General features: G+C 49.7%; 1 protein-coding gene across 3 annotated transcripts in view; it reads left to right on the plus strand.

Annotated features, from left to right (window-relative positions):
* The window catches only part of svild (supervillin d), a 28,799-nt gene that overhangs the window by 1,259 nt on the left and 15,444 nt on the right, over positions 1-12,096 (plus strand). For 2 of the 3 annotated variants that reach the window (XM_040176412.2, XM_040176411.2), the window contains exons 2-3: positions 7,130-7,640; positions 10,104-10,138. In XM_040176412.2, the coding sequence (XP_040032346.2) occupies positions 7,282-7,640; positions 10,104-10,138 (394 nt within the window). In that variant the 5' untranslated portion in view covers positions 7,130-7,281. Of the gene's footprint in view, positions 1-4,592; positions 5,129-7,129; positions 7,641-10,103; positions 10,139-12,096 lie in introns of those variants that run through there. The other variant, XM_040176413.2, reaches the window with a different exon arrangement.

Genomic DNA, 12,096 nt, shown 5'->3' on the forward strand with positions numbered 1-12,096 from the left:
TGTCCGGGCGGCGGAGTGGCACCTGAGGGGCCCCGAACAAAGAGACAGAGCCTCCATAGTTGTTAAGCAGGTGTGTGTGGTTGTGGTAAGTTTAAACATTCACCTGAAGGCCCCGTATCGGCCTGTTGGGGACTGTGGCGTTTCTCCTGCGGGGATCTCATTACTCAACAATGGGGCCGAGGGCTTCAGGCTTCCTGCTGCAGAGGCCTGTCTGGTTCTGCGCCGTAACATCAACCTGTGATTCTTTTGCTCTACGGGAGTGAAACTTGTAACTTTCAATTCCTCAATAGCTCACGTTCTCACACACACGCGCACAAAAAAAAGCGTAGTTGATGGTCTCACCGGGCTTTTATTTTGTTAAAATGTTCTGTTTTTGCCCAAGCTTGTCATGAAGGTGTAAGATGGAGTGTGCCTCCCACACACAGCTGCTTGGCCGAGAAGTAATTTAAGGGGTGTAAACAACCCCCCTGTTGAATCAGGATCGTAATTCGGGTTTTCAACTAGGATTGACGAGGGAAAGACGGCACAACGGTTCACTCGTGGGCCCGGATCGCTTCGATATGGACATTTTTTTTTTAACACTGTCAGTAAGTATTTTCAGCCTTAAGCTTCACCTACTTGTGTTACCCAACAGTTAAATATCCCCCCCGCCCCACCCATCTGAAGGGTTTGATGCCGGCTGCACAGCCAAGAACTTCTGCTGTCCAAATATTTACACGAGGCAGAGCGGCTCCGCGACAAAGTGAGCAACAGTAACCGTTCCCCCCCCCCCCCCCACGCTGATCTCCCCCCGAGACATATTTATAAACGCAGCCAGCAGTTTGGGTGGACGGCGTCCAGCTCCGTCACCGAGACGCTAACTGTGTTTGTCCTGCGGCAGCGCAGCCGAAGGCCCACTTCACCGACCGTCCCCTATTAACCGGCGTGATGTTTGCGCTGCGCACGAAACACATGGTTGTACTTCGGGCTTTCGTTCGGGGTCTGCGCTCCGGTAATAGTTTCCATGTGCGTCGCTTCTCTCCGAGGCTACATCTTTGTTTTAGCTTCGACACCATCGTCAGCTGGGGGGGGGGAGGAAAAAAAAGGGAAAATCCTTGAAGGAAAGTTTTGAGTCTGCGTTCAAAACGAGTGAGTCCACGGGCAGCCTTTCGTGCGCGGGGCCACCGGGGTTTTATTGCCTTTGTGTGGGAGAGCGTGGGCGATAGTCGCCACGTGACGTCCATTAATAAACGGCCACAAGGAAATTAATCTTTCTCAACCATGTGGAGGGGTACAGTCCACGCAAATGCATCTTTTAAAGGACGAGTTTGCAAAGAGTGTTTACATAATAATCCCTTTGTTCAGCTTATTATGCCGGTAAATGGGGTATTTTAGCATGTTTTTAAGCACCGTGGAATGTGATATTTCCATTATGACGACACTAGAAGCCAATGATCCCTCCAACGGCCACCTCTTCACCTGAAAGGGTTTAGCTGGCATTACAGGGTCCATACCAGTACCCCTTAACGCGCCATTTCTCAACCATAGAGGCCCATCCGCCCTGCCCCCTGCAAGGACCCCTTCAACCCCCCCACACCCCTCCCGCTTAGGGGCATTCCAGCTGGCCAGATGGTGTCTGCTCTGCACAGTGGACACCAGAGAGAGAGAGAAACCCCACTGGCAGGATCCACCGGATGAGACGTCCCAACCCGCTTAACGCAAAACTCAAGCCACCGTCAGAACAAGCATGTAAACTACATGCATGCATGGAAACTACATGCATGGAAACTACATGCATGCATGGAAACTGCATGCACGTTATCATGAGGGGAAATAAATGATGAACTACACATACGCGTTGAACAGCGCAGCAGCAGCTCTGCTCGAGGTAACCGGCCTCGTTCAAGCTTTTCAAATAGTTGGAATCACCTTTTTTGAGTGAAGGAATTGGCAACTTTAAGGCCCCCGCGGGCTGCTCGGGTGAGGCAATGCTTTGGGCATGCGAGAGTGCAACAAAGGGTAGCGATCGGTCTGAGGGGGGGGAGGCTTTAACTTTAGCTAGTACAGTACATCTGTCCCATTAAAAACCCTGTGTGGGTGTTGGTTTGAGGCCGACTTTAACTCCTGAAAGGGATCCAACGTAGCGGCGTGTGTGCGTGTGTGCGTGTGTGCGTGTGTGTGTGTGTGTGTGTGTGTGTGTGTGTGTGTGTGTGTGTGTGCGCAGCCATGCATGCGATCCCCAAGGAAGATAAAGCCCCGCCCTTCCCTCTCCAGCTTCCATTATTGCAGCCTCGTTGTCTGCGTGTGTGTGTGTCCGTCGGCCTGTGATTCTCCAGTTGTGTGTGTGTTTCTGTGTGTGCTTGTTTGCCTTCCCGTACGTCACGTTTAATGGCCCCTTTTTGAATGCGGCCGATGGAGCCGGAAGGCTCGGACAAAGAGCTCGCCTGTAGAAGTACAAAGTAAAGGGAGGAAAACGCAGAATGTCCTCCGCGGTAAAGGGAATTGCTTCATGGTGTTTGAAGGACACGTGCTGTCGTTGTCCCCCTTGAGATAATAAAAGGTCTCGGGCAGGGACGGCAGCACGCTGTCTTTGCCAAACGGGGACAATGGCCGCTCCGCCTCAAGCGGGTCAGTACAGTTTGTACAGTGTCAGTTACTCAGGCAAAGCAGAGGGCAGACACGAGTACCCGGGGGGGGGGTGTTATGTCAACTGCCTCTCGGGCGACTGGCTACACTCAGCGGGACTTCTGGTAAAAGGGATTTGAGGGAGTCTGTGTGAGAAAGACGGGGGGGTGGGGAGGGATGGATTAGTCTCCGGCCCAGGCATTTGCCCCATCCTCCTCCTCCCCCTCCACCCCCCTACCACGAGACTGGGGCCCCTCGGCACCCCGGAGACACTTGCCCTACAAAGCGATCACATCCACCCCCACAAAAGCCCGTTCAGCCCCCGAATCCTTTCAATCTTCTCTCCTCTTTTCCCCGTCCGCTGGTCTTTGCACTTCTTTGTCGTATACCCACCTTTCTCTTTCCTTCCTCTGGTCGTCCTCCATCCTTCTCCACGGTGCTCTACGGCAGTGTTTACAAAACCTTTTTTTCTGGGGATCCGGTTTTTAAGAATGACAAACCACCGCGACGCAATTCTCTTTGTAACCGGAGAGTGGCAGATCTGTGTTTGAATAAATGATGATGATCTGGAACCAGTAAACCAGATATTTGCATGTATTGATGAAAACATTTAAACCAAATAAATAAAGGTGTGCCAGCTTTTCATTATGTTTTCAATGTTAGACAAGGGATACAATACAAAACTTGTATGCTCCCCCTTGTGGCTCAAAGTTGTACTGCAAATATAAAGCTTCACAAAAAACAATGGAAGAAAATCTGCCAATCCTGCAACCCAAATGTGGGTCCCGACTCAGCTTACGGGACTGACTGGAACTGGTATTGTTAATTACCCCCCCCCCCCCCCCCCCCCGCCTCCCTCCTCTCCCTCCCTCGCAGTTCAAATTCAGGGAGAGTTGAGTCATGTGAATGAGGGGCTTTGGCGGCGTTCGGCAAACACGCCCCTCCTGTCGGAATCATCCTTTTTAAAGCTCTCGGTCAGGCGAGGCGAGGCCCACGTCGAGCGGACGGAAGGCCGCCGCCATTGCAATTAAAACTTCACTCTGCCAGAGTGTTCGGCCAAAGCACTTAAACCATGTGATGAATGATTGCTTTTTAATGCGAAACACTCTGGCCACTCAGTATGTGGTTGATTGCTCTATGATGGTGGCTTAAAGACTGGGTGACACGCCCCGGTGGGCTGCAACAGAAACCGGCCCCTCGGAGGGGGTGGGCGAACCGCTGTCTGGATTGTAACCTTTTCGGATGCACAGATATTCCCCCCGACCAAACCTCAAAGCAAGCGAACAACTCTTTTCTCCGGGCCCTGACCTCGCGGGTGAAACACGTTTTCACTCCGCACCCTCTTCCCTTCCGACTGAATGCGTTCTGTCTTAAACCTCCTCCCCTCTGTTTGCAGAGCGCATGAAGGAAAGCCGATGTTTGCTGGAAGTTAATGTGGATTTTATTTCCATTGAGTTATTCAACACGCAAGCTTTCATGCACATTCCTTTTGGGCCGGGCCGACGAGGTGACCGGGCCGTCGCTTTTTGTCTGTCCAGGCTTCCCCTGAAGAGAAAGCGTTTTCATTCAGTCAAAAGAAAGCCCCCCCCCCCGCTTTCAATGCAACTCCACCGTCGGGTGTTCCTGCCTGCATTCCTGCTCTGTCCTCCTGTGTGGACATGTGAATTCTGAGGACAGGCCTCAGAGGACCTCTGCTCTGTGTGTGACAGGTGCTCCCTTCCCATAATAAGCCTGTCACTGGGTGGATAAGGACATCAGTGGGCTGTGGGTAGATATGGAGGCAACGGACGTTTTGAGCCGACTCACCTTTTTGCAAATGTTCCTATGAATTGAGACACAGAACATGAGGACACCAGAGAGGTGTGAGACGGGAAACCGCAAGGTTCACAACACGTCAACGATCCTCCTCGCGCATTTCAGAATGTCTTCCAACTGCCGGTGGCGAACTTCTGCTTTTGTGGTGCACTGCGTTTGTCAGCAGGCCTGTTATGTAATCCAAAGGAACCGCTTATAATCACTGGAGGTCTTTGCGGAGAAGTAAATATTTAAAAAGGGGGCCCTTATGGAGCGCTTAGGCTTATTAGAGGAAACGAGGACACTAAATCTACTGTTTTGATAGCAAACGGGATGTCTAACGTTTTCTCACTGCCCCCCCAAACATCCCGCCCCTCGAGGGTTCTGGATAATTGCCGGTTTTGCGAGTTACAGAACTGTGGTCAGGAAGTGACACATGTGGCCTCGGTGTTGATTCTTCTTCCTCTCGTCCCGAGGAAGCGACGCCCCGAAGGTCAGAGGGAGCCTTTGTTTACGTGGCCTAGAGGAGCAGAAATCACGATTCAGCAGGAAGGAGCGGCGCAACCGCACGACGAGCCAGACCGGCGCTCGCTCCTCGGAGAAAACCAAAGCATCGCGACGAGTGTTCGTCTTCCTCCTCCTTGTTATTATCGCTGAGGGAATCGATACGAGCACATCAGTGCATCCGCAGCCGCCTCGTTGCGTTTCTGAAACGAATGACCATAAGCAGGTAAAGACCCTAACCCCCCCTCCTAAAACCAGTCCCCCTTGTCAGATAAGGAGTATAATTGTTCTCGTGTGACTAATAACTGTGTTGCTTCAAATAACACGAGCTGCTTCCAAACAAAGCATGCTCCATGTTCTGTGTCTCCACGGAGCAGCTTCAGCGCCGTTTAGAAGCTCCTTTTATAGGTAGTGACCCGGGCAAATTATTCAAGCGTGTGCAGAGCAGCGAAATCAACATCTCTGCTCGGGGGTAGTTTTTTTTTTTTTTTTTGCCTTCATAAGGCAATTCATAGAGCGCGACGGGACAGGCGGTATAAAAAAAAAAAAGTCAGGTTAAACATGTCTGCGTTTGCTTGTGATGTTTTGTTTCACGTAACGCACAACCAAAGCAGACCTCGAACGTAATGCAACTTCAATGACATCATCTTCTTTAGGCCGGTTTGTTGCCACCCGTTGATTTTAGCTGCATATTCGATTGGCCATTCGCTTTTTCATGCCGTACGGGGACTTCCTCTCTGGAAGCGTTAACATCTGATCCTGGTTTATTATGTTCTGGCTCAGTTTTATTGGCCATGGATACTTGTGACTGCACTACCTGGGATAGTTTTGTGCTCGGTGCTCTTTTGTTATTTTAACAAACAGATGGAGAATTTATTTCCCACTCTTTCCCCCCGTCTCCGGGCTCAAACCGGGAGAGGACGGCGTGTAATTGTCCTGCAGAGTTCCGTTTTATGGTCTGACTAAATTTAAACCTACACAAGGGAGGCACCGTTTAGCCAAACACTATTATGTTAGGTGGAGGAGGGATGGTGGAGGTCAAGGTGAGGACTGACACACACACACACACACGTTGTTTCCTGGCCGTTAGTTCTATGACCCAGCAGGCGGTCGGTTCAGGACTTTTACAGTGGTTCAAATTCATTCCACCTGAATCTCTTTCTATTCCCGCTTTGTCTTCTCCTTCCCTCGTTCTTCCCTCGTCGCTAACGTTGTCTAGACGCTGCACTTTTCATTTATATTCCTCCCCTACTGCTGTTCCCGGCCATAAATGTGAGACATGTGATGTGCTAAAGGTCCCGTCATGTCGAGGGTCTTCTTCAAACCCGCCCCTCGCTAGTGTAAATATGCCTCCTTGTATCATTTCTGACCTTGGACCAAAGCATCAGAGAAATGTACATGGAAAAGCGCCTGCGTTTGGTTCGGTGCAGCCAGACAGGTTGGACGCGTATTTTATTATTGCCGCTGACAGCCGGCCATTCTTTTATGCCTCCGAGCCATATGTGTGGTTTTTCTGCTCTGTGTGAATACTTAATGGAACAAAAATGAGCTCAACTTCCCTGATTTTTTAAAAATTTTTAAATACATTTTTTACCTGCTAAATTGTATTTGAAAAGTTTATTAGTTATATAAAGTTATATTTAAAAGTTCACCTTGTTTTATGGGGCTGGGTATGGACAGGGAAGCAGAAGCTGTCCCAGCATGCATTGGACCCATAAGTCCATCCGTGGGCTAACGCATATCATAACAATCCACAATTTAAAGTTTCTGGTGCTTTTGTTCGTGGTAAAACATCCCACCCTCCTGAGGTGGGATTATGCTGGAGAGGTGATTGGCCGTGGCACTAAGCCTCTAATAAGTCCGGAATCAAATGGGATGAAGATGTTATTTGACCTGCTTTTCACTTCTCCTCCTCCCTCTTTCGCGTCGGGGAAACGGAGCTTATGCGAGAGTCTCGCCGCGGTGGTCGGCTGTCTTTGAGCTGGGCTGACATCATTCTCACAGTGTGTGTGTGTGTGTGTTTATGTGGTGGTGGTAGTGGGGGGGGGGGGGGGGGAGAAGGGCTTGGCTTGCGGCTCCACAGCTGAGCCATTTTCCTATGAAAGCTGGAGAAGTGTAAGCATGGCTCTGCACACAGTTTCTCGCCGGTTTCCAGTGCCTGTCATCCGATATTGTCCTCTGAGTGACGCATTAACGATGTCTCTCTCTCTGCCTCTCTGGTTCGCAGCACTGGGATGATTTTAACGGAGTGAGACGCCGCCGTCGAGTGAGATCTGCAAGGACGCCGACCCACATCTCCGGTTCGGGGGGGCGGCTGACGTAGCAACTTGGAAGCCTTTCTCGCCCGCGTTCGAACCCTGAGCCCAATAGAACCTCGAAATGGATGGAATAGGTGCGCTGCAGAGTTCGGCCCCCGAGAACAAGGCCGAGCGGATCGCCAGGTACAAGGCGGAGAGGAGGAGGGAGCTCGCCGAGCGCTACGGCACCACGGACGAGGCCGCCTCCAAGTACGTCCGCAGGGACCGGAAGGTGGGGGACGCGGCGGAAACGCCGTCTTGGGAGAGCAAAGCAAAGGCGAGCCATGAGGATAACGGATCCGAGCAGGCGTACTCCAGGAGGGGCTGCAGGAACAGAGAGCCGGAATCCGTGGAGGAGCAGCCTACCCGCGAGCCCGCCCGCTCCCAAGCGGACGCAATTCTCTCCGGCAAAACGGCAGCGAGGGAGTCCACTCCTCTGAGGTGAGTTCATCAAAGACGCGGTGCACTTGTGAGTCCTCAATGGGACTGGAACACAAAGCTGCCCGGGCAGAGAGACTCCCAAGGCCGGTAGAAGTAGATCCGGGGCTTAAATGGCAATAAATGTAATTATTCTCATACTCTCAGTCTGGATTGCAGCATTCGTACAGGACTAAGCCAGTTTAAACTGGGCCCACAATGTTTCCATCCCAACAACTGTGTTTAGAGTGCATGTCCAGTCTAGCTGCTAGGCTCCTCATGGGAGAAGAGGAGGCAACAAGCCTGCTCCTTCGGAGAACACTTTCTGTCCTCCGTTTGAAGTAAACACGGCCGTTAGCATTTCCAAAATTGGCCATGTGTGCTCCGCAGGGGACGGCCTCGCTTATTTTGTTTTGCTGGGATGACATCCTGCTTTTGGTTCACCTAAAACCTGACGCCCGGGAGCCCCTCGGTGTCCTCTCTCAGCGGTTGTCCAGGAATGTTCATCTGAGATCTTTGTGCATAAAAAAAATCAGCAAAAGAAACTTGTTTGAGCTGTAATCCAGCCGGGGATCTTGCCGCAAACAGCCAGACGTGTTCGCTCTCGGAAAAACACCTTCAGGGCATTGGCGACGGAGAGGGGAAGAACTCTGAGATGGACGGAGTGCCGGGAGGTGGAGACAGCTGTGAGTGAAGGCTGGTTGGGTGTTCTGGACCAATCGTTTCCTAAGCTGGGGGGTGTGGGGGGGGTGAAAGCATGTGTTGCAAGTGCAAAAATGTAGTACCGAAATTGTCTCATTAGAGAATATGTCAAAGCTTTGTCTGTTTTTTGTTTAATGTTGTGCACAAAACTGCCTTGGCAAAATGCAGTCACGCACAAAGTTCTGCAGAGTATTTGTAATCACGGAGAAGGCGGGGGAGAGACAGGTCGGCATGTGGGCGTCGCGCTCGCTCCTAATCTCCCTGCGTGTCAGCGTCCAGCTGTGAGCTCATCATATTAAATTATGTTTGTTTTTTTTGTCTTATGTTTCACCTTCAATTCTAGAAGGAAGTTTGAGTTGTCTTTACAGATAGTCGTGGAGCGCTTTACGACCAAACCGCTTCGCGCATGTTCACCGGCCTCGTAGGCGCGTCTCTGTTACAGGGTTGCGAAATAGGAAACTGGAGCTCAGCGGCTGCATCGGTAATGAAAACAGTCACAGGTGAAGGGGGGACGTTCCAAAACCAACACTTCCAAATAATCACACTTAAAAGTGCAGGTTTGTTTTACTATGCAATGTTACATAACTTGTTACCCGTGGAGGAAAGTCTGTGGGGGGAACTTTTTAGGAAACAATCCTTAAATAAGTAATGTTTGTATTTCATTACTTTAATTACTCGCCACATGCAAATACAATAAATACCGCGTCGTGTCATTTCTTTTAGGATCATCTCTATTTCACAAAGCTGTTGACCAAGTGACCAAGACCAAAATGTATTTATAGTAAAATACTGATTTTGTAGAAATTACTTTTCAACACTGGTTTTGAGACTCAAACGTTAAAAAAAGCCCAAACCACTGCGTCCGATCCAATTAATTCTAGTAGGTTTTCCAATACAATGCAGCCTGCACAGTCCAGTCTAAAGGGTCCAGGTTTCTCCATTGAATAGCTTCATTCCAGTGCAATGAAGCTATTAAAACATCTGCTTAATATGTTTCTCAGCTGAATAACTTGATGCATTGCAGCTTCAATTCATGTTTGTGTAAGATTTGATGCCCTGCTGTCTTCATAAATATGCTCATTCATCCTCCATAATCCATAAATCACTGACTCACACCGCTGCGTGATTGCTTTTGATAGATGACAGTAAAGGATTGGTCGATCTGACTGTCCAGCCAATACAGAGCCTTGAAAAAAAAGACTTCCAGGAACCATTCAGTGATCATTTAAGCGGGTCTAATTTTCCCAATTAGTCATTTTCAAACCGGCTCGATGTCAATCTGCTCCTGAGTGGAACATAACGAAAATTGGTTTTAGGGTTTTAAGGTGAAATCTGACATTGGCTAACCTCTAGCCCAGACGCCCCAAACAGCTTGGGGTCAGCTCCCCCTGCTTCAGTGACCTCTGACCCCCCACCCCCCCAGATGTCCACCCGGAGTCTCCATTGTGTTTAAAAGCCGGTCTGTTACATCATCGCTTCGACCCCACAGGCAGCTGCTGTCCCCAGCCTCACTTAACACCCATTACTCAGTGGCGAGGGGCCGCTGTTATATATCGTTGGCGACGTAGGACTGATTGTTGGAAGACGCAGGACACGCGCGGCGCAGCGAGGGTCCGTCTGCAGCTCTGCTGCTAGTTTTATTTCAGCGTTTAACATCTGGGGATTTTGGGATCGTAGTCGTGTAGGTGAGACATAATACTCTAATTTTTCTGTCATCACCTCACCGTGTTAGAGAGTGACCTCATTTGTCTCTCTCTCTCTCTCCCTCCCCCCTCTCTCCCCTAGTCTGCTGGAAACCGATGACCCGGAGGAACCAAAGGGTAAGACGACCTCTCCACTTTCACTCACTCAAGCTCTCTGTGTTACTTCGCGTTGGATGCTCAATACGCCGCCACTGAGGGGGAGGCAAAGGGATCCTGAAGGGGACGAAATGTTGGATCGCATGCCAAATGCACTGGAAGCTTGTGTCAGCCGGCTAGCGCCGCGCGCTCACTCTGGGATTCCGTGGTTACGTTTCACACACTGCCCACCGGCTGCTTTTCCCCCTCTCATTCAGCCACCTGAGCCCACATCCGGAGTCTGCCAGTCTTCCCGTCGCCAGTCTTTCTGTTCCGCGGCCTCGTGCAGTCACGCCCGTTTGGTTTGCCTGCTCTGCTGAGTCTGCCTCCCTTCTTACGTCTGCGCGTGTGAACCCTCGACTGCAATAGAAACCGAAAGAGCGAGGTCACAGGAAGGTCGGGGGTTTCGGAAACTCTGGACGTGTGTGTGTGTGTGTAAACAATGTAAACGTGACCTACTCAGTAGATCAGGAAGTGTGTTGGATCACGTCTAAGTGATTCTCACATTTAAGCAAAACCCGTGTGTGTGTGTATTCATGCAGAGGGACGGTGAAGCGGATCTGCTGTCCCGCTAGTTAATATTAAAATGTTGCATTTTGAACAGAGACTTTCTCCATGTTCGATACGTGTGCACAGTAAGTATCAGTAGAATAGCAGAGCCAAATCATGATTATTTCATTTGAGTGCTTACTCTTACTACTGTCTTATGGGAACGGCATCGGTTTTACCCTCTTCTCTGTAAACTGGGTCCGATCTATAATAAGGGAATATGAAATATAAAACACAAACATACAGGAACGAAATGAAGTGAAGTAGAAGCCACGTGATGACTCGACTTATTTGGACAAAGAACATCAAACAAAACCGTCCCGATTAGTTGTGCTTTGAATGATTGGATACCCTCTCGTCATGGCCGGCGTGTTTCTCCGATCGGAAGAAGAGATTAAAACATTGTACTAGAAAAGAGGAACAAAGAGCCGTCAGTGTTCATCTGTAATTGAGGTGTGTGTGTGTGTGTGTGTGTGTGTGTGTGTGTGTGTGTGTGTGTGTGTGTGTGTGCGCGCATATTCACACGGCTGGTGAGCTTCCGCCGTCAGACGATCCAGTGCTGTCAGCCAGAACGCCTCTCGTGGCGACAGCGAGGGTTTCCCCCGACGACTCGGCTCTCCCCGACCCGCGATACAAACACTCAATTGGTTAGACGAGAACATTCTGTAACTCGCGTCAGCTGTGAAGTACACACAGAATGACTTCACTTCAATCGCCTCCGTCTACTTTGAAACATCGTGCTCAAAGGCTGCTGGCTAATATTCCCAAGGGCCATTTGGGTCAAACACTTAAGCAAAGTCATTGAACATAAGTGTCTCTTTTTTTTTCTTTTTTTTTTTTCTTTTTCTATCGGACATTTGGATGGATGCTGATGTGAAAAAGTTTGGAGTCGAGTCAAACGTAAAGCGAGTGCAGTCTGCGGGGAATCCGCGTCTGCAATGTGTCACCATCTGAACTAAATCGCGTTGAACAGTGAGAGCAGAAGGAGCTCAGCTCTTTTTCTATTGGAAACTGGAAGACTTTCTAGATTCCTTTGCTAGTTTTCTTTAGAGGTGGAGCGATGTTTGCAAGTAATGTCTCATTGTCCAAGCAGTAAAAGCCGGGTTAGTGGGGATTTCAGTGTGCTGACTTAAGAAATTTGTGTTGTTTTGGAAAATCATTCGATTTAATTGTGTCATTTTGTGCGGGTTGGATTATATTCGCTGGGCTGTTCTTGATCAGACAACTCGTCATAAAAGTTTTTCGGATTTCTTCATCTCAAAACTTTTAACTCTTGACTCACTGATGATTGAACTTTACCTTCATGTTGGAATGCACCCCCGGGGAGCCGAGGGAAACGTCATTTCTACATTCCTTTTTTATTTTTCTGATCCAGAGGAAGCCGCACCGTT

This window comes from Gasterosteus aculeatus, chromosome 5, assembly GCF_964276395.1.
Source record: "Gasterosteus aculeatus chromosome 5, fGasAcu3.hap1.1, whole genome shotgun sequence".
In the NCBI taxonomy this organism is placed as follows: domain Eukaryota; kingdom Metazoa; phylum Chordata; class Actinopteri; order Perciformes; family Gasterosteidae; genus Gasterosteus; species Gasterosteus aculeatus.